The 23,409-nt window shown below is 37.8% G+C and overlaps 1 protein-coding gene across 1 annotated transcript in view; it reads left to right on the top strand.

Annotated features, from left to right (window-relative positions):
• The window catches only part of ROBO2 (roundabout guidance receptor 2), a 389,500-nt gene that overhangs the window by 246,663 nt on the left and 119,428 nt on the right, over positions 1-23,409 (top strand). The window contains exons 2-4 of the mRNA XM_062515337.1: positions 767-924; positions 2,498-2,618; positions 12,393-12,531. Coding sequence (XP_062371321.1) covers positions 767-924; positions 2,498-2,618; positions 12,393-12,531 — 418 coding nt within the window. The remainder of the gene's footprint in view (positions 1-766; positions 925-2,497; positions 2,619-12,392; positions 12,532-23,409) is intronic.

The raw sequence follows: 23,409 nt of genomic DNA, 5'->3' as shown, positions 1-23,409 counted from the left end.
AGTGGATATCATTCTAACACATTCAAGCCAGCTAGTTGGACCTAATCCTTTACAGAAGCTTGATTTACATAAGAAGCCACCTTGTGTTGCCTAATTTTGTTCTCAAACAGCTGGGTGATTTAAATAATTCTTTTGAATGGAATAAGGCTGGTCAAGGTGGCAAAAATATTAGAACTAAAAATGTAGAAGGAAGAAATAAATATGTTGGAAGTACGTTACGATCAGTTTTATTTCTCTGACACCTTTCAGAACTGGTGACCATTTTAGCATCTATGTGCCAGAAATACAATAATAACAGTAATAATGGCAATGCCCTCAGCCAAAGTGTAACTCTGCCATTCAGTATTAATTCTGTCCCTTTTTTACTGAGCTTGTGTTGGAATTGGAGACCCAGACAAAGTAGATATTCAGCAGGCTGTTTTCTGTCATGAAAAGACAACAATCCAACATGATCAACATCTAACCTGCAGTGCTGCTTTTGTAATGATGGAAAGTGATCCTGTCAAGGTTAAGAGGAGTAATGGGTGCTATGCATCTTTGTAACTTAAATACAGAGCAATGTCCAGTCTGCCTCCACTTGACAAAAGGGCATATCTGCCCAACTTTTTGAGATCTTTTACAGTCAATATAAAAAGCAAAGTGATCATCTAATAATGGTTGAGACTTGTTTGTTTAATAGTATGTATTTGTAAGTTTTTTCCCCCCACACTTATAATGTCATCACCTCTATTATTTTTTTCCCTCTTTCTTTCATTTATCACTTTAGTGCTAAGGGATGACTTCCGCCAAAACCCTACAGATGTGGTGGTGGCAGCTGGAGAGCCTGCAATCCTGGAGTGCCAGCCCCCTCGAGGGCACCCCGAGCCCACCATCTACTGGAAGAAAGACAAAGTCCGTATTGATGACAGAGAGGAGAGGATCAGTGTGAGTACAACTCAGGTGGTTTTTCATCTGTAGATACAGCGCCCACAGCTGAGTGCAGCAGAACTTACACAGCTTTATGGCCTTTCCCATGGATTTGATGCTATTCTTGGCAGTTTGCCTCTCTGAGCTTTCCCAAATGAGGGGGGAAGGCTGTTTATTGCTCCTAGTCTAGCTCTCCAGCTTGAGCTTTTTTTGAGAGTTGGTTTGTAAATCCAGTGTGATGGAGGTCTGCCATTAGAGCTGGAGATTCAGTCATAGAAGGTGCTCAGTTAGGTGAAGGACTTAGTCCTTGACCAGTTTGCTTTTACCTTTTTAACAATTCAATTAAATCTATGAGGTGCACAAATAATCCCTGGGGAAAAAACCCAACATGTTAGAACGATACCAGTAATGTTTTAGTTGTGGTAATTTGGATGTGTCTAAATGAAGGCTGAAGTCATAGTCTAAAGAATTATGGTTCCTGAGAAGGAATAAATGTTAAGCAAATGAGTAACACTGGTTGAATTCTGTGGCCGTTCATTTCTTGTAATGAATGAAAAAGGATCCAGCAGAAATATTTAACTTATCAAGTGATTGGAGGTAAATCATGGTCTGTGCAAGCAAATGGGATAAATTAAGGGGTTGAGAACATGTTTCTTTCCTAATTTTTAAATGCTTAGCTTTTCACCATTAATATTTTTCCAATAAAGTGCTATGTTATATGGAAAGATTCAGTGCTGACCTTATTCAACATGGAAGTACTCTCAGGAAGCTTGTTAGTGGCTCTGGAAGCCTAAGGAATTATTCTAAGCCAAAGAATCTGAGCTGTTGCTATTTGTGGAGGAGGCTTTCTGTGCTAGGGTCTACTCAAGAGTAGAAGAGCAAAGAGTTGCAGAGAACTGGCTATCATTCTCTGACTCTCAAGTTTCTTTGGTTAAATTCCAAGCTTATTCTGGAGCACCCCATTGTCTAACTTTTGACACTGTGACTTCTCAATCCACACATTTTTACTTCATTTCTTTCAACTACTCTGCTCTTTCACTCTGTAAGCACCCTTTCTAGCCAAGAAAATATTAAGTGTCATTTGAATTCCCAATTTGGGCCAGATTCAGTCTGTTTGCCTTAACAAAAAGAGAAAATCTGTCTTTATTAATGATCAAGGAGACTGTTCAGACACCAGTAAAATAAAATTAACTAAATAAAACTAAGTCAAATTGCCTTTTTTTTTTTCCAGAGAGATGTCAAGAGTGCTTTACATATCCCCATGCAAGAAATAAAAGCACTCTGTGCTGCCAAGAGGCAGCAAGAAATGCAATCTTAGAAATATAAGGAATCTAATGAAAGCCAAAGGAACAAAATCAAATGCAGTTGAAATTCGTTTCAAATTGAAATTAGTCAGTGGGATAAAAATGTGTTCTAGAACAGCTTAGGTATATTGAAATATTTAAGTATATAATTTTTAAACTATACATATATTTACAAACAAAAAGTTTAGGATGTCTTGGTTATGGAACTTGTTGCCCAAGAAGGGAGCACTTTTTCTGATGTATTTTGTTTACCTGAAGTTAAAAATACGTTCCTTGTTTTGAAACAGATTCGTGGTGGGAAGCTGATGATCTCCAACACCAGAAAAAGTGATGCAGGAATGTACACCTGTGTGGGCACCAACATGGTGGGGGAGCGTGACAGTGACCCTGCAGAGCTGACTGTCTTTGGTAAAGAGACCTCTGCTTTTATTGCTTTTTCTCACAGACGTTGTAGGCTGAATTACCCTGGGTGGCTCATCAAAACACGAGACAAAGCAAGGTTAACAAAACACAGCACTACTGCCCAAGATGCATTTAGCAGCTTCAGAAGGAGACCAGGTTTTAAAAGCTGCAGTTTATAATGAGGGAGCTGTGGTGGCTCAACATTTTCCTTCTAAGCACATAGTTTCAGTCTGACTGGAGATCCACAGTGGTGTGCATAACCAGAGTTGTTATTGCAGGACAATGCTCTTCCTCACAGAATGGCCAAATGTAATTAAGCTACTTCTGATACAGTTGACAATGCCTGCTTGCCAGAGATTTAGACCAGGATTGCCTATTTAAATAGTTCCATATTCCCAAGGGGTTGTTAAATCAAACCTTTGTAGGAAAGCACAGAAAAAGTCAGTTGATCAGTAAAACATCATTGGAGACAATTCCAAAATCAAATTTTTGAATATATGGAGATAACTTTTGGCATTAAATAATGAATTAATTTTTAATGAACCTGAAACAGCTTATCCTCCTCTAAGCCAGGACAGTATTTAGATTTTTGGTGCTGCTGAATGAGTTAAAAATTAATAAGCTTCCTGTGTGAAAGAGTTTCTAGACCTAGATGGGCGAGGCAAGAAGTTGGTTGTTAGGATCACTTGCCCCATGGTTAGGGTCCAGAGCAAGAACAGAATAATAACCCAACCTAGAGCTGGATTCATCCTGTGAACCACTGGATAAGAAGTCAAGCCACAAAATCATGCTGTGGTATGTCCTACAGTCGTGGGTTTGTAGGAATTAGTCAAGAGGTTCTGAGCAAACAAAGGAAGATCAATAAGGAAAAGCCCTCACTGCTCAGGAAAACATGTCTATGCTGACAAAAGAGAGAGAAATAGTGTTAATGTTCCCTCCTGCTACACCTCTTTGATATCCTTGATACAGTACTGAAATTCCAAACAAGATTCTTTGTAACACCAGACTTTTAACAGAAATCCTAAGGTTCTTTGTGAATCAGATGCTCCAGATTTTTTCACCTTCTGCCTAATACGGTGCACTGAAAAACCCAGTCACACATATTGCCATCTCTGTGTTTGCATGTATATGCAATTCAAAATTTGTTTATCCACTTAAAAAGAATATGTATATTATGTGATTCACAAAAGGCAGAGAAAGATTTTTATTAGTCAAGATGCATGAATTTCTGAGTATATGCTGCTTTCCAGCTTTTCAAGACTGAAAAGGTTTCCACTCCAACTGGTTTGTTGTGGATTCAGGGAAACATGTGGCTTTTAAAAACAGAGCTATTATACCTTAACAAAAAAAAAAAAAAAAAAAAAAAAAAAAAAAAAAAAAAAAACAGGGAAACTATCTCTGTCAAATTATTATTACCTTTGCAGCCAATCTGTTAGAGTTGTAGCTATTTTATACAGATGCAAAAGAGACATGACATATCTTCTTCATCAGTTTAAGTACTGCTAATCTCTGCTAATACTCCCTGTGGATAGCAAGCAGATTGCAGTCCTAAACTACAAAGCCTTAAGAAATCCTTAAGAAAATAATTTGTTAAAAAGCATTGAACTGTAGGAATGAAAGATGAAATGTGCATGTAATTTCATATCCTGCAGAGCTATGAAATATATTAGGTTCATCTTGATATGTAAAATAATACATAGCAAATTACAGTATTCTGATTTTTTTACAGGGTATAATCATAGCAATCAACTTGGAAAATACAATCTAAAACTATTTGGTGAATACCAAACAAAATCAGCAATAAATGAAATTAGATATTTTAATCCCTCTTAATTGTGTTAGACTACATAAAGAAATTGTACTTAAAATTCCCTACTGTGGTATCTTCCTGTCTACATTTCCCCTTCTCTCTGGGTATTCCCAGATATCCCCTCTCCTTCCTTTTTGCTGTGCAAGAATAGCACAGAGGAAGCAGGTGCTCAGGTTATGACCTGCTGTCTCAGGGTAGAAGGTTTGGCTGTCCTGTGCCCATTTCCTGGCTGCCTCCTGGCCCTGAAGCTCTGTGTTGGTGCACTGGCCTCACCATAACATCACATCCAGGTTACTCCTGGTCCTCTCCATACAACAGGACAGGGCTTGCCCTTACTTTCCAGCAGTTACATTCCATTCCTGGGCTCCAGGCAGCAGCCCATGTCTGAGCAGGGATGTGCACAGTGACTAGAGAGCATTATCCATGGTGTTTCCAGGAAGCAATGTATCTACTGGACAGTCCAGTCACTCTAAGCACAAATCCAATAAATCCAGCGACTCTGGGAAACATCAGATTGGCTCTGTGTGTTCAAATTGGCTCCACTAAGCACAGGCTAAACCACCAGGATCATATGTTAGGTCCACAGCCTTCCACTAATATGACTCACAGGTCTGAGGAACATGGGAATACTGCGAATGTTGATGAAAAATATACTAGGAATACTTATATGCAATTCTTGTGCCAAACTTTAACTGTTTTGAACATATTTGAAAATGGACTTCACAGTAAAAATAAATAGATCGTGAGTGGGAGGCTTAGAGAATTTTAATATTTGTCTGGCAAAGCCATAGCTGGTGCTGATTCTGAAAAGGAATGTACATTAATTAGCTGATCAGTCGTGTCTTCATTCCCTTCCCAAATGACAATTTTCCAAACAGTGTGAAGGGAGACTTAGTAAACACATTATGTAGGAGAAGGAACTGTTTCGTACATACTCAAACCTCTCCAGAAACCATCTACTTGTTACTTTTGGCTTTACAAGTTCTTCTGTAATACCTGAAGTTAACTTCTGCATGTGACTTGTGACAGATCTCTGGCTCCCTGTACAGTAAATTTAGCTTGAGGCATTGCCTCTGGAAAAACTAAGTCAGTGTGTTGGGAACTGGTGGCCCAGGGGGAGCAGCATGGAAGCCTAGCCTGAAAGATTACACTTTTCCTGAGTTTAAAAACAATAAAATAAAATGGCCATAAGAACCTTGGGAAGCAGTAGGGGGAGAAAATAAAAATTTCCCATGTGCAGAATATGTCCACTTGGCTAATATCCATGGAATAACCTTTACTGAGAGATAGTTATGAATCATACATGTAGAACTTTCACTTTTTTTTTTCCAAGCTTATCTGCATAGGAAACCTTGTTTTCAACATTTAGGCACTTAAGAGTATACTTAACAGTATACTTAACAGTATATTGGTAGTGTCAATGCAGTTTGCATTAGTTTTGTTCCCAAGTCATGATTCTTCTATTAGCAGAAAATTGGCAAGCTTTCACAGTAAAATACCATAAAGATCATATAAGCAGTGCTATCCAAAACTGTGCTTTGAATAGTGACAAAGATTCACTACATTTTGTTAGCCTTCTTTTTCAAGCATTTCTTCTAGTTTTTGCCTTTATGAAGCTCCAAGGTGTAATCTTGGAGTAAAGCAGAAAGACAGGGTCTGTCACAATCTTAAGTTGCACTTTAAAGAAAGTTAATAACCTCAGTCCTAATGTTCACAAAAAGAGGCAGCATGGGACTTGATTATTGTGTGCACACTATTCTAAAGGCCAATTTCCGAAGTGTAAATGATACAAATTAGGCTGCATTGCTTTTGTTTGGGCTCATAGCCCTTGGCTGAACAGAATTAAAGCAAGATGCAAAACAGAAACAGTTTAATTCCAATTTGTAAGAAAGCTTTGTTTGTAAATACATAATATGGAGCCAGAAATTGAATTGAGAAGATATTACTCCTTAAGATAACCTTTATCATTTTGTCATGCTACTTCACTGTTCTAAGTTTTCAAGTTGCTTTAACTGTTTCATGATCTTTCATTTCCCTTTGCACTTGAAATGGTATGTTTGAAGAGAGTGTACAAAGGTATATCTTGTATATTGATTCTAAAGCTCAGTGAAATCAATGAAACCTTAGTATATCAGCTTCAAGAGGCTGGCATCAAGCAGTGGAAAAAGATATATTTAGAAGAGCCTCAAAAGAATATAAAGCATAAGTAAGAATAGTACAAAAATATCTTTAAAGGATATGTCAATTTGGACATATTAAAGATTGTTTTGGATTAATCTTTGATTTTATCTTTGGTATCTGAAACCTTTTCTCAGCTAACAAGGTCCTGTGGGATGAACAGGTATTTTTGTCTGATGCTTGAGCAAGTATTTGTGTTTGATGTTCTGTAGATATTGTCAGGATGAAACAGAAACCCTAGTTTCAGAAAAAGTCTACTATGATGACATGGCGTTAGAAGAGAAAAAATCCCCAAAATCCCTTTAATGACAACATTGTGCCCCATTTTACTTTCTTGAGCTCTGCCTATGTGGAAGGCCTTCGCAGAGTCTTGACCCGTTGTACCCTGAAAAGCTTTCCCAGTTAGGTGGAAAAATCTACCAAAACCAGGTATACATTCATAGGTCAAGACAGAGAAATCAGCAGTGTGTATTTTTTCCTTCAGATCAAGTCTCCTGGTTTTCTTCAAATCCCTGTATTTTCCACTTGCAGTCTACTTGTGACACTTTGCAAAAAGCCAGTTTAGCTTTGGAATATTTGTTATCCACAGATACCAAGACGTTGTTATAGGATAACAATACAGCTCTGAAAAAAGTGTCTGATTTGGTCCCCAAAGTCTGTATGTAACAGTCAGTAAAACCTGTAATTAACATGATTGTAGATGTACATAAAAGGAGAAAACCACTAGCAAATGATAACATTCATTTTACTGCATTTGCCTCTTATTGGTGTTCCATGCCTTTGCTGTGCAAGCTCATCACCCCTTGGGTGCTGCTTAGAGCGTAGGAGTTTGTGATGTCTACACAAGTGCTTATTTCTCAAATGAAAAAGGGAAAAGTGCCTAAAAAGATGCAGTAGAATATAATCTCTAATTATAATACCACCTTCTTTTGTAATTGTATTTTCATTTATTTGGCCAACACAGGTACTTTTAGTGAGGTCGTAATATCCTGTCTTCTTCCACGTGTTCTTTTTTTTGGCAGAGAGTGCCATATTTACTCCCTACAGATCACGTTGCATTTAATGAAATACCTATACTATTGACAGCATTCTGAAATGAAACTTTCAACCATCTAATGTTTCCTTTTCTCCCCCTTTTGAATCAGAATGCTAAAGTGCAAAAAACATTTAAATGTAAGTATTTGCTATTAAATCCTTCCCCAAAGCCTTTTAATTTGTGTTTTAATACTCTTTTTAGAACACAAAAACATTCTAGAAAAATGATGTCTTCTATCCAGCAAAGACAGAGAAAAGAAAAACAATTCTAAATCAGATTGAGGCTCTGCATTATGAGGACCATCAGATCCTTCACTCTAGCACTTGCCTCAGTAGAGAAAATATATTAAGGTAGTTAGGATCATTTTAATTAGATTGAGGCCCCATATACAGCTGTCTAACTTTCTGAGGAACGGGGAAAGGGCAGTAATACATCTGAAGGTCATCTGAGTCTCTCTAATAGACTGTGATACTCAGAGCAGTTGTTAAATATGGGGAAAAATTGAGTTCTGAGGTTAACTTGTGTCAGCACCCAAAGCAAGGAAAGCATTTTTCTGTTTCTGGCTTGGATCTGTAGGTTTCCTTGCAGCACATACCTCAAGCACTGCAACAGATTGTAGGTGTGTGTCCAGATTGCATTAACAATCTCCTTTCATAACTGCAAGCAAAGTTTATTCTGAAGTTATAAAGGTCACCCTAGTAATAGCATGACTGGTTGACATGACATATAACCATGACCTATTTTATAGTTCTCTTCAAAGATTTTTTAATATTCATCAGAGAAAGTCTGGGAAGTGGGTTCTTTATTTACTCAGTGAAAGCTTATAAAATAAGTATATTAAAAATTTTATATGCGCCTATGATTTTAATTTATCACCCTTTCTTGTTGTTTCTCAAATATATTGTGCTCTGGATGCTGTTGACAGAGTAACAATATTTAATTATACTGCAAGGTTTTATTTATGGGCGAACCATTTCAGAAGAAAAAAATATGAAAAAGATGTTTTTCACCCCAAGATTAGCTCTGAAACTAAATTTGACCTGGTTGTGCAAAGAAACCTTCTTTATTTAGCATGCTTGGGCAAGCAGCACTTTGTCTCCTGAGAGATTAACATTGTAAGTAAGTTATGCAGGTGACTCAAATCCAGTTAATCTCACATAAAGAATGTTAATTGCATTGGCAATGGCATTCACTCTGATCACTTCATAGCTGTATAATTAGCTATTGGCCATATTGAAGGGGTTTTCTGAGTGATACAAATACAGGAAATAACATAAGAGATAACTTGTTCTTTCCTGATTCCTGCTTTGCAAAATGCAGAGATGATGGAAAAATGGAAGAAGCAGTTGTTGGTATTTGCATGGCCTTGCCAACTGGGCTCTGTCCTTATATAGCTATTAATTTTCTAGTAACTTCTTAAATATTTTTGAAAAGATAGAGTTTTAGAATCTGATGTAAGACAAACACACATGTATTCCCCTCAATTGCCTTAATGTGGAATCCAGTGATTTTTCCAATGACCTCAGGGCCATTTACTTTCTCCTCAGCTGGGTTCACCACAAAATGAGACACAAATTTATTTTCTCATCTCCTTGATAGGAGAATTTACAGCCACAAGGAGCCAAATCATAACTATGCACATTCTAATCTCTTAGCTGTTTACACACAGCTTCTTAAAACCTGGTTTAAAATTATTTCTGTATGCAGAGGAAGTCAGTTAGTGTACAGGCACACACAGAGTTGTTTAAATTCAATGGGGATGAAGCAGGGCCTCTAAATCACCAATTAGACAACTGATCTGGATCTGAATTTCTTAGCTTAGGATCATGTCTTGAAACACAAATGCTGAAATGAAGAGAGTTGTGTGTGAGCTGAGAGCAGGAGTTGGTCTCAGCTCTTCTTAGGAAAGAAGTTGTGAAAAAGATGCTGTTGAAAATTTGCAGAAAGTGTCATTAAAATATTCTGGTCCAGATTCACATTGTTACAGATGGGCCAAGTACATTGCTTAGCGTTAGGATTTTTTTTTTTTCCTTTGTCCAGTTTTAATAAGTTTATCAAATTAAAATGGCTTTATCCAAAATTTGTCATGCCTAACTGGAAAAATTATTTTAGTTGACAGAATTAAATTAAATGGACAAAATAATTTTCTCTAAGAACGTTGAAGTTCTTGCAGCTTAGAGGCAAAGGGGATAATTGGAGTGAAATGGGCAGGAATGAGAAGAATGGAGGAAGGTTTTGTCCTGAGAAGTGCAGGTGCCTCATACTGAACATCACATACCTAAAATGTGTTGGGAATAGCTACACTATGCCAGAGGTGTACTTTTTTTTTGTTTTTTTTGCTTGTCCAGGGATTGTCACTAAATTTAGCCAAATATTCACTTGCCTAAACAAAACCAGTAATAGACTCATCCGTTCATATGCCAGAGAACCCATGAAGGCAGATATGGACAGCATTTTCCTGTGTGTGTCTGCACTGTGTTCTTGTTGCTGTCACTCTCCTGGGAGGGTCCTTGGGTACTTGAGCTGATTTTCTTGTGTTAAATTCGTGGGTGGGCTGTATTTGGGTGACCTGGGAAAAAAAAGAGTTCCTGTTCAAACATTCAGTGAAGAAGAGTCCATTTCCTGTGAGGTATGAAGAAGAGAGGGGCATGGATAGTTGGAAGAGGAATTGGACTTATGAACTTGCTGGGCTCCAGGTGTGAAAAGTGATATTTCTGGACTAAAAGAAAAATAGATAAAATGACTAAGGAAACAGCAGCCGGATATGGCTTGTACATACACTTGAAATGGAAAGTTATGAGGATTTCAATATAAGCAGAGAGGCTAGAAATTAATTTACTTGCCCAAACAGTGCTGGAATCTGCAGATTCTGGGCAGGAATAGGAATAGGACAAAAGCAATGGCTTGGGGAGAAGAACCTTTGCCCGTTAGACATGCTTTTATCTCTATCATCTGGAAAAGTGCTATAGATTCTTGAACATGTCTGTTCTTCTGCTGACAAAATACCTTTTCCATTGCCAATAGGTTTCCCTGCTAATAAGGAATTCCTGTGTGATGCTGTCACTCATTTGCATAATTACTAACAGGTGGTTTTGTGTTCCTCATTTTCTGACTGATGCTCTGATTTGTGAACACCACAAAAGAGATGAACACTTTTTTTTTTTTAATTATTGGAAGCCGAGCTTTGAACGCACAAAATTAAAACTTCATTTCCACCCAAACCCCCCAACCCCTCAAAAAAAAAAAAAAAAAAAAAAAGAGTTGTCAGTTTTGTGGCTCAGGTTGAACATCACAATTTAGCAGATACTTTTTACCTTGCTTTCTAAGTCCTCTATCGTACCTCAGAGAGGTATATGTTATAGATATATTTATGAAAATAAATTATTATAAAGCATTAAGATTGGTGTAATAGAGCTCATGAGGAAATTAATAATTCTGTCTTTGAAGTGCAACTGGAGTAGTAAGACAGGGGCTACGCTCTAAAGAGTACAACTAAAGCAAAGTATTAAACACCTGCTCATTAAATGAATACCAACAATCTGGAGATGTTTGGGGGGAAAATAGTGTGTGATCATATAATTGCAACCAGTCCCATAAGGCATCATAAACAGAAAGGAAGTGATTAAAAGACATGCAGAGAGCCCTAATTCTGTCAGTAAATGTGGCCTGCTTGATTTTTCAACCTTAGTAATGTTCTTTTAACTTTTTTCTTTAAATTAATTGCATACAATAATCATGCACAACAAACCTATAAAATTAGCTCTGTAGTTATCAAGACAAACTGCCTGAGTCACAATCTGGTATTGCTTGCATCTGCGTGAATTCTGAGTAATTTTTCTAAGTGACATCATATCCCTTAACTTGCTGAGAGTGAAATGTGAAACATAGTGTGTAGCCAGTTTTAAATGTCTTTATGATAAATCCCTGTCTTGTGCAGAAATACTGTTTCATATAAACCCAGTCTTATAATGGTTTGACTAGCATAAATAATTTATGATAATAAAAGTGCGGTATGGCTGAGAGGACAGGAAAAAAAAAAAGTGTCATCCAAATGCAACTTGAAAACTATCCCCAGTGACATCCCTTCAAATGAAATTACCGGTACTTGGATTTTGTACCATTATAACTGAGATCAGATTGTGGCTCTGCATCTGGATTTTAAGCAGGCCTGTACAGCATTACGGTGATTAATACTATTTGTAGCTGTGCAGCCTAATGTAACAAGGGTAAACAGAAGTTATTACTCAGACCTTAATGTCGTTTTCCGTGGTGAAGTTGGCGATGGGGATCAGGGAAGCTCTGTCCTGTGCACGACAGTTCACAATTGCCTGCGGTGCGTAACAAGGAGTTTAAATTTTCCTCCGAAGCATCAAGTTATTGATACTGCCAAAGGCAGGCTGGCTCCATTGGCAGCTCATACATGGCTGCAGCAGGAGCTCCTAGCTCGGGCTCTGGATGTACAGCACTGCGGAGCCACAGCTTTTCCAGGGAAGGGCACAGCCTCAGAGGCCTCTCCGCTGTCTGCCTGGTCCTGGAACAGGCTGGTGGCTCTTGCTGGAGGGTGGCATGGGACAGCCCCTGCCTCTCCAGCCTTCTTCCTGGCTCTTTATGCACATCATCAGTTCCACTTGTCTGCATTTGTGGAACTCAGCCCCCTTTCCGTTAGATGGATGGGTAAGCGACAAGATGCTGAAAAGTCAAAAAGTGTTCATTTCAGTCCTCTGACTCACTGTGGAATTTTAATGTCTCTTTCAAGAGCGGCCCACGTTTCTCAGGAGACCGATTAACCAAGTGGTGCTGGAGGAGGAGGCCGTGGATTTCCGGTGCCAGGTGCAGGGGGATCCCACACCCACAGTCCGGTGGAAGAAAGATGATGCAGACTTACCGAGAGGAAGGTGAGAGCCACGTTCACATTTCAGTCGTTGCACACTGCTGGAATCCATCCCTACCGCTAAGAGTTTTGTTCTTTGACGTTGTGTTCAGGATTTATTTCCCACATTGCTGCTCTTTTGGCACTACAAATATTGTTCCAGAGGCAGCTGTGCAGGGAAACCCAGCTTGGGTGAATTGTCCAGGTAATGGATTCCTGTGGAGGAAAGAAAAGTGATGTGTAGGTGTTGTGAGCACATGAGTATTCAGTGAATTTATTAGAGACAGTAAAGATGTTTTAGGATTGTAATAGTGATAGTAGCCCTCAGAATGATGTGCTGGTACCAAGAGGGAGAAAACTTGGCAGGAAAGTTGCTCTGTTGCACTGGCAAGGTGAATTACAAGCAGAGCACAGTGGGCTTTGCTGGCTCCTCAGTTTGTGTCTATTAAGTCTTGGAGAGAAACCTTCCTCTTGAGGAAACAAAAAGCCAGACTAGCAGAAGTGTAAAGCAGAGTTGAAATCTGGAACAGGCCCCCTGTGTTCAAGAAAGATTAATTTAGTCTGGAACAAACAAGGAGAAAATTTTAGTGAGCAAGGGAAGGGAGTCTCCCCTGAAAAAGGGTTTTAAATTAGTTTGGCTCCTTTCAACTAACAGAGCAGTGTTTGGTCCTCATTTTCTGGAACTCTTTATTGTTTTGATGCTGAATTATTATTTCATTAAAAAATCTCAATGTGGAAATAGCTCTGGGAACAGGAATTAGACCCCAGGTCTCCACAACCTAACAGGTCCTTCTGGCACCATGAGTCCTGATTTATTTTTGCACAGTTTTAATTTTAGCAGGAGACATGAATAGTGCCTCTCTCTTCCCACCCCCCAATGCTGATTTGTCTGTCAGTTGAATATACAAATGGAAAAATACCTAATCTAGAAAAAACATATATATATGTTAGATGCATATGTGTATATATACACATGTATTTTTAAAAAAATAGTTTTCTTGGAATTGAAACAAATTTTAAAAGTGTCATAGCTGTTTTGCTTATTATAATGACAGATGTATATGAATGTAATACACAAAATATTATTTTCAAGAGAAGACTTTGGACGTCAGGACAGATTTTTCTCTTTGCATGGTCTTTAACTATGTATTGTAGAGTGGTCCACAGTAAATACATTGTGTTTATGTGATTTATTCTTACTTTTTGTGCTACTTCTGTTGTTTTAAATCATGTCTGCTTCTAGGTCTCATAAGCAGATGATGAATTCACAGTGTCTTTGGTTAGATTGTATTTCTATTGGATATTTCTAGTGACTATATCCCTTCTTTTTCTCCAACATCTGCACTTTGGAGGCAAATGCCTCTATTAGCATGGTATGCTTTCTATTCAATTTTTTTTTTATTTATATAGCACGATATACTAGCATATCTTCACTGTTCAAAAAGTGGACATTTCCAAACCATGCTGCATGATGCTTAATCAAGGAAGATAAACTGGAACCTCTAAAACAAAAGCAATTGGGTTTTTTCTGCATTTTTTTTAATACCAGCAAAGAAATTTGCCCATGTACAGTCTGAATGAATGGATGGATAAGAAAATTATGTTACTGAAATGTTATAAATTAGGAAAGACTATCAAAATGATTCCTTCTTGTTGTAATTGAGGGAATTTTTTTTGAGGTAAAAGACAAATTATCTTTCAGCTTCTGAGCTCCTGTGTTTTAAGTGTTTTAACATCTACAGAAAAATATAAAGCCCTCAAGGATTTCCCTTTGTTATTCTTCCTACATGCATAAATACTTCTGAGCAGACCTCTGAGCTATTTGTCTTAAAACTTTCAATATAAATTTTCTGTTGCTACAGCTAACAATGTTCTTTGCACATCTGTCCGTTTTCATTTTTTCAATAATTTCATTTTGGCTTCAATCCTAGATTGCAAGACAATCATAGTAAGTACCTATTTCAACAATTACTGCAGATTTTTAAATGTGTCTGTTGTTGATTCAGCTTTCAAAAGTGTCTAGTTCAGTGACAGCAAAGTGGGACAAACTGAATTTTTGTATGCATTTTGTTTCTGTAGTTTGCTCCTGGTGAATGCCAGACTCAGTGATGGTGGATCCATAGTCTTTCAGAAATCCTTGTCTGTTTTTTTCTGCCTTTCCTTGTTTTAGTTTTTTTAGTGACCCATGTGAAAGCAAAGAGAAAAGTAATGCCAGTGATTTCTGGTGACAAATGAGAACAGTATTGCTGCACCGATTGGTGTGTTGAGGAGGAATTGGAAAATAATTTCAGGCTGTTAAAGTCCTAATTATAAAGGTCCATGATGGACTGTAAGCATCTCCAGTTGCAATTGAATTATACGAGGAAAAAACCCAACTTCTAAAGAAATTACTCTGTTTGAAAACATGACTCTTTATTAAAGAAATTTGGCTATTTGTCAAATTGTCTGTGTAATTGCCCAGGAGTATATAAATAACCGTGCTTCAAATCTGATAATAGACAGTTTATTCTGGTGATGCAAAACTTTATTCCCAATTTCAGTTGCTTTGAACTGTTGTTCTAAACCAACTATGATAGTCTGTATTTTGAATTTAGAACCTTAAAGGGCTTCTTTGAGTAGCAGTTTTTAAAAATGCCTGGGAAACATTGGTCTTACTAGTGGTCAAAGGAAGTTACTTATCCAACATCCTGTAGACCTGACCTGAGATTTCAGGCTGTGATCTATGTCATGGAGCTCCTCTGTGTGTGACTGGGCAGGAATTTAAAAAATTATAAATACTAAGTGAAAACTGTAGTGTGAGTAGTGTATGATAACTGTTTTCATACTTCTTTTTTCACCACTGTGATAAAGAATTGTTTATATTCTTCAGTGCTTAAAATTCTTGTTAGAGCCTAAATTGGTCCCAGCAAATTAATATCTTGTTGATCTAAATGTTCATACTGCACCAACAGGGAGAATCAAAATGCAAAAAATGCAGTGTGAAGTCTGGGGTATGTAAAGCCTTTTTCCAGAAGCTGTCCACTTCAAATCAGTGGCCCAAGACTGAAATGCATTGTGAATCAAAGGTAGAGGCACATGGTGTATATTTTATTTTAATTGCTCTAAAAATTCAGCCTCACACCACAGCCTCCCCAGTACACAAAGGTTGGGGAATAGTTAATGAAGTATTACTCATGTCAAACTACTGGAGGTGAACAGAATGTTGTGAGGTCACCAGTCCTATGCCTTTGGCTGCAATATGAGGTTCACTATTCCATGAAGAGAGTTTTTTCTCACTATAAGTGACACAGGGAAATGGCACAAAGATTGTGTCAAAGTGACTCAGACAATTATAATGATTAATACCTACTGAAAATTAAATAAAATTTGTCTTTATGCATTTTTTTTTCCAGACACATGTGCAAGTATCTTTCCCTTTGATATCTGCTCAGCAAAAATAGAGATTGTACTTTCCTTCCAAGGAGGTGATGGTCTCTTGTGTGGTAGGGAACTCAATATGGTCTGGATCAACTTTTCATTCATCTACATTTTAGTCCTGGTAATGGGAAGAAAATGACATTATTTGAGAGCCTACAGTATGAGAGTGGCAGATCTATTACTAGCAATTTAATAACATTTGAATAGGTTTGTACAGTGTTTCATGTCTTCAAATTTTCTAGCGAAGCTGAGGAGAGCAGCTGCATGGTCTGTAATTATATAGCAAGTAATAAGTACTTTTTTTTTTTTTTAGGAAGTGAAGAGATTTTCAATTGCAAGTCAAAATTTATGACACACTGTAATAACTGTTTAAACCTTTTATACAGAAGAAGTTAGCAGTGCCAGCTCTTCGGGAGAGTGAGGTTAGCTCAGCAAATGCATTTTTCTGTTGCCTTAAAAATGACTGAGTAGCAATCACATAGGCATTTTTTTATATTCCAGCCCAGAACAGCTGTTTTAGCTCAGTAAATACATCTTTAATGAAATTACAACCTGCTCTTTTAAGTTGCATTTATAGGCACTGTCTGATTAGATGGATATTGTACTAGAGATGAAAAGTGGCAACTGCACCAGCAGGAAGAGGTATTTGTTACATGTGCCACCCACACAATGTGAGTGTGGGCAGAAAAACCAAGAGTGATGCTTCAGAAGGAAAGTGGTGTGTAGTTTACACAAGGTATATTGCTAAGTGTTACGAGATTGTAAGTTATTACATTAAACCAAGCAGTGACACACAGCAGTGAAAATCACAAACAGCACGGTAATATTTCTTATTTGCTGGAGATTAGGAACATTCATTAAAAATTATTTGGGAATAAGCATTATTAGAGCACAGAGTTAGTGTATTCTAAGATATGTGTTAGTTGCAACAGCACAAGCCTGTGTAGGTGTTAGTTTTGCAATGTTTTTAAAACTGGCCGCTTTTTTGTTATATATGCATAGTCTGGGCAGAAATGCTGTCTATCACACTTCTGATAGAGTTTAATGGAAAAAACACAGCTCTAATTTCACTGCTTTCCTCTGTGGCTTCTCATGAGCCCAAAACTAGGAGTATAACCCAACATTTTAAAAATATCTTACTGTCTTCCAGATGCAAATCTTTGAAATGGATTTAAACACAACTGACAGCAAACCTAATGAACTAAGAAATGCTGAATTTTTAAAGAAGAAATCCAGAAGAGCTTGATAGCCTGAGAAGTTTTGCATTTGTATTGCTCTATTGTGATGTGTTGACCCTGGCTGGATGTCAAGTGTCCCCCAAAGCCTTTCTGTTTCTTTCCCAGCTGAATAGGGGGCAGAAAATATAATTAAAAGCTCATGGGTCAAAATAAGAATGGGGAGAGATCACTCATCAGTTAGTGTCACGGGCAAAACAGACTCAACCTGGAGAAAAGTTAGTTCAATTTATCAAAGCAAATCAGAATAGAATAATGAGAAATAGAACCAAATCCCCCCACCTTACTCTTGGACAGGGAAAGGGGGTTGTGGTCAGTTCATCACACCTTGTCTCTGCCACTGCTTTCTCCACAGGGAGAGGAATTTGCTCCTGTGCCTGGAATTCCTCCTCCCCTCCTTCTTCACTGACCTTGATGTTTGCAGAGCTGTTGCTCTCTCATCAGAGCTCTGGTGGGCACCTTGCACATACCCACCACATTATGACCACAAGATAAGGCTCTGTAAGCAAGAGAGACAGTAATTTTTAAGAATAAACAGTGGTGCTCCATAATTCCATTTATATTCTGTGGATAGTATATTGAGGTATTTAACTCCAGCCCCCTCTAGATACAACCAAGGGGAGAATGACCTTTCAGTGAAATATGAGTTAATAACACTACAGCCCTGTGTGCTTTGTTCGAGTTAATATCTGTGCAGATTGTAACAAAAAGCAGTCTAATGTGTATTGAAAATTAATTAGAGAAAAGAGTGTGTTTTAGTAGTGTAGTGAATATAATCTTTGGTTACATCAGCAAATTTCTATTGGAATTAGTCACAATTAATGGTTTTAAATAAAGGGTCGGGGGAAAGGATGTTTTTTTCATATTAGCTATATTTGTCATCTCTGGTTAAATCGTGTATGATTTACATGCCTATCTTTTTTTCCTTAAGCTACAGCATTAAGGAGAGATTAGACCCTTTATGAGAAGCACAGGGTAGAAGACTGGATGTTCTTTGATAGCTTGTCAAAAAGAGACAGTGAAAGAAAGAGGTTTAATATGATATTTGTATCCTTACATACATCTGGAGGCAGGAAAGGAGGTTTGCAGAGGAAGTTTTTGTAGATATCTGGCACAGAGAGAGCTGCTCTGTAACTTGCAGAGTCTGTGGGGCACGAGAGAGCACTGGCAGATCTCAGCCAAGTGCAGCATAAGCATCTTTTCACCTGTTGTATCAAATGTTTGAGGAAACTTCTGTAAAACTAGAGATACCATTTAGAGATAGAGAGGTGGTGGGAGGTAAAATGGATGCAGGGGTTGGTTAATTTTTATGAATATAGCATCAAGATGACGTACCCTAGAGATGTTGAAGTGCCCCTCCTGTAACACTTTTTGTTGAGTATCCCTTTTCTCCAATTCCTATTTTGCCTGTCACTGATCCTTACTGCTCTGCAAGGGGAAGCATATTCTTTGCAGTTGTATGAGGAGTACATGCCCAAATGAATGTGTAAATGAGAGCATTTTTTTACATTTTAAATCCCTCAAAACTTGACATTGAATAAAGTCCTATAATTGGATCGCCCCACAGTTACCCCAGAGGTTTTTAGTCTAACCCAGGAGTTGCCTGCCATTCCATTTGTCTGAAATATTAAATGCTGTGAGCAAAAGTGGTCGATTTTGGCTTTCCTAGGCTGATCAGCAGAGAAACAGTTAATAACGTTGACATTTAAATTGGCTTCATGTTAAGTGTCAGTTCTCACCACAGAGCTGAAGAAGAGCTATTGTTTCAGCCAGTCTGTTTGTGGATTCATGAAAATACTCTCCAGTTGCTTACATAAGGGTCAAGGTTGGAAAAATAGCTTTACAACTCCATGGACAGCAACCATAAAGGAATTGTGTCAACTAGCACTCCCGCCAGCATGTTTTCTCTTTATGCTGTTTGAACTACTGCTGATCTATGAAGTGAGCATTGACAGTGCACTAGAAACAGTATTGTCACAGGAGAATGTTCTTATTTCTTTTTATTCTTTCTTATTCTGCAGCCTAAAATAGTTAAATTTCAGAGAATAAATGAAGTCACTGGAAGAGTGACATTAAAAAAATTTAATGCCAGTTGTAGTAGCCTCAAACATGGCTTTATCTGAATTTTCCACTCACAGGAGGCAGAAGTAAAAAAAATAGTCTGGCAAGAAGAGGACACAGTGAAATTAAAGTTGAATTTAATTCAAAATACTCCTGCCAGTCCTTAAATATTTCTTTAGCATCAAAAAAAGCAATGTATGCTAAGTAAAAGCTTAGTAATCATATGATTTGTATACTGCATTTATGAATTTTAGAGTATTAAAGTAGCCTTCTTTCTATTATCAATTTATTCAAACCATTAAAATTATAGAATAAAAAATAAAGATTGTTAATTATGGTTTTTTAGGGTTTTTTTGTTTTTTTTTTTGTTTGTTTGGTTGTTTTGTTGTTGTTGTTGTTTTGTTTTAGGTATTTTTTTGTTTTGTTGCTGTTGTTGTTGCTGTTTTCCATGACTGCCTCAGGAAAACAGGGAAGAGGGAGCTGTTAGTTATATTCAAATGGGAGTAAGATTCAAGAGCTCTGACCACTGATGCTACTGGAATGTCTGCCCTGCAGGGATTTCTTCTTTAACACATTCCATCTCTATATGGGATGTAAAACTTGTGATCTGGGTTAAAAACAAATTAACTTACACTGTCAGTGAAAACACTTCAATGGTAAAGTTTTAAGCCTAAAAATTATTTCAAGGTCCTATCAGTAAGTTCATGTTGGTAATTGCTTAACTATCAAAATGTACTTTTTAAGAATATGACTTCTGGCTCAACTGCAGTATTGAAGGCACTTTCACTGCAACATTAACATGACTTCATCTTTAATTACCACTTCAAGGTTGGTTACTGATTCAAAATACAGATTAGAAAATATTTCAGTTCTCTGACAAGCTTATAGTAATCTTTTCATGTGCTTTAGGCAAATGATAATAAATAGGCAAACACAATTACAGTTTATTTCAAGCTACTCAGGATCTGCATGTTCATGTTAAAAAATTGCATCAAGCCAAGTTTAGTGGGCGCATGATGCCAGTCTGGGCTCAGATCTTCTTACTTTGTTCCAGTCCTTGAAGTAACATTTCAATTTTTCATAAGCTAAAATGGACAAAACAAGATAACTCTGAGCATCAAGGGTACTTTTCTGAGGGATGAATTTATTACATAGGCATTAATAATATAAATCTCCCCAAGTGCCTGACAAATGTGTCTCATCTGTGAGGCAAAGGACTACTGCTGGTGATGGGAGGATAGGTCTCCATGCCAAGTGATGACAAGGTCTCTTAGATCATACTTCCACCAACGCTCCACTTTCTGAAATGTGGAGCTCTGTCTGGAACTAAAATCAAATCAGAAGCCCATTTTGGATAATTATCATGTGGTAATTCCTGACAAGTACACTTCCATGTGCAGACAGAGATGTAAAGGATGGAACCTGCATAAGTTTAGATAGGATTTCCCGAGTCATTGATTCCCAGACATATGTTTTGTTCTTAACTTCTATTTGTTTCCAAATTATTTCACAGAGAGTTAGAAACCAGTCTCAATTTTCTTTCTTGATTCTCTTCTGAGCACATGGCTCCTGAATTTGTTAGAGACTACACATTTTCATGTGCAGTCACACCTGTCTGTGTGCATGTAAGAGCAGTGTTGTGGAGGGTAATGCTTCTAGATTATTTGGAAAACACTATGCCCTTGGACACAGGTATGGTTTCCCAATGTTGGCCCAGTAACTGTACACATATTTAATGAGGTTTAGACCATTTTATTGAATGCCTTGCTTTAAAACATGGTGCAGTGTGGGTTTCTGGTTTATATTACTGCAATTCTATCTAACAGATAGAAATAATCTGATGATCACAACCCATATGAGGTTTTGGACTAAAGCAGAACCTGTGTCAGCATAAATTAAGAGAAATCCCGATACTGAACAGTGGCCTGTGTCACGCAGCTCTTTTCCCAATTTGTTGCATAGAATAAGGAAGTATGGAATACAGAAACCCTTTTATATGGCAGCTTGCAAACATGCATCACACAAAGAAATTCAAAGTAATATAACATTGTCTTCTACCTTTCTCTGGCATGAATGGCAGAGCCAAAGAATAAATGAGTATCTGGACATGTAGATATGAAGAGTAGCCATCCTGTCTGCACCTTGGAGCTACCTCCCTGGTAGCTCAGTTCATCATGGCTGTAAAGCAGTGACTTAGGGCCACCCAGCAAAAAGCAGCTTTTGATTTCAGGGGCACAACAGAATAATTTGATACCAGTGCACACAAATATATCCCTGACTGTCGCCGATTCGGGTTTTGCTGGAGAAAGAAAGCATGACTCTTCTATATGTTTCTCCCAGAAAGCTGTTACCCATTGGAGGTTTGGGCTTCTTTCTACTTCCACTTGTCAGTGCACAGAATGGAAGTGCAAAAAAACTCAACTTGTGTCAGATATGCATTGCCAGTGGGCATGGAGGCTCTCCCTGCTGCTGCTGGATCACACAAGCCTGAAGCAGGTAACAGCTCACAGTTCCCATCTCACTGCAGCTTCCCTCTGGCTCCCTCCATCTGGCACAGGGAGAGCAGGAGCCAGTGAAAAGCTGTGGCACTGTGCTGGGAGCTGAAGTGCCAGCACCACAAAACAGAAGTGGAGACAGAAGCTTAAGCCTCCTTAACTACCTCCTGTTTACCCTGGTTTTGGCCAGTAGCATCTCTGTATTTGGGCTCCCTAATCATCGATGTTGTGAGCAGTCTTGAAGCTTTGTGTGTGTTCTGCAAAATAGTCTGGCAATCAGGCAAAAGAAAATAGAGCAAAGTCATTTTTGTACCATCTCTGAAAAAAAAAAAAAAAGGAAGAGGCAATCCTGCAATGTGTACATACAAAGTTTCTAATTTATTATTTAATATTTTTTTATTTGCAAGAATGCTTTAGATGAAAATATATACCTGGTATAAATTAATGAAAAATATTTTGAGGCCAGTTGCATCAGTCTCTAATAGTTTAGATGTGACTTTTTCCTCTTGCAGTATCCCTTTAGCAAGAAATAAGACTTCTTGAGTTGGATTTGTTGAGTTCAGCAGTGCATTCTGTGAAGTTTAAAATAGACTGCTAAAGCAAGTACATCCTCATATTACCAGTTAGGCCTACTTGGATATTTAGGAATGTAATGACTTCAGCTGCAGCTGCATTTTTGCTATCTGTGCATGTTAAAAACAAAAGAGGTGCATTTTTCTTTATGCATAGCTGTATGCACATTTTTGAAAATATGGAAGCTAGGGGTTCTGGAAAACACTGTGGAAAATTTATATCAAATGCAACAAAACCAAAAAAATATTGTTAAGTGCATCTAAATTCAGTAATTTTTTTCACTATTTTTGAAATTTGATAACCATGAGGAAGATTGATGACTGAGTATGAACAGATACAGTTCCAAATGTGAGGAAAAAGTTCCAACTGTGACAAAACCAGTTCAATTCAAGTTTATTCTTAGATGCCTAAGTTAACACATGAATTCAACCTCAGTACATTAATTTGTGATACTTAAAAACAGTTAATGTGTTTTGTTTTATTTGCTGTTTGGCTGAGCAGATGGTAATGGTTTTGACACAGTTTGTTTTTTTATTTTTCTTCTTTTCTTTTCTTGAAAAAGACAAGGCTCTTTTTCCCACTTTGTCACAGCTGGTTACCAATCAATCTCAATTCACAGTACAGTGATGATAGCACATGTTGTTCAGGGGCCAAATCTGATTGGGTTGCATTTTCAGCAGTGTTTCATATTAAAAAAAAAAAAAAAAAAAGTGTCTGTATGGCAGTGACTGTCAGCACACTATTGTACAACTGTCATTAATCAGAACTAGCAACAATGAATGCATTCATATGTGCCAGAGACTGCCAGATTTCACTCAAAATCACCCAATTTCTATTAGAAATTCCTCACCAGCAGTGTTTTCTCATGTGCCTCTTGTTTCTCGCTTTCTTTTTTCCTTGCCAGTCCCCTGCCAGCCCCTTCCTTTTCACTTAATTAAAGGCAGACCTACTCTATTACTTGTAGAGCAGAAATTATGTAACGTGGTGTCCAAAAGTGGCTGGTTTATATATGGCACAGACTGACTGGCTGTTCAAGAGACCTCTCCCAGCTCAGTCTGATGGCTGAAGTCTAAGCTGAACCGAAAGGTTAAGCACCTTCGAATGCTTAACAAAGAGAAGTAG

Source organism: Cinclus cinclus, chromosome 2, assembly GCF_963662255.1.
Source record: "Cinclus cinclus chromosome 2, bCinCin1.1, whole genome shotgun sequence".
Classification (NCBI taxonomy): domain Eukaryota; kingdom Metazoa; phylum Chordata; class Aves; order Passeriformes; family Cinclidae; genus Cinclus; species Cinclus cinclus.
Note: the sequence above shows the minus strand (reverse complement) of the source record. Positions and strands in the feature narration are given on the sequence as shown.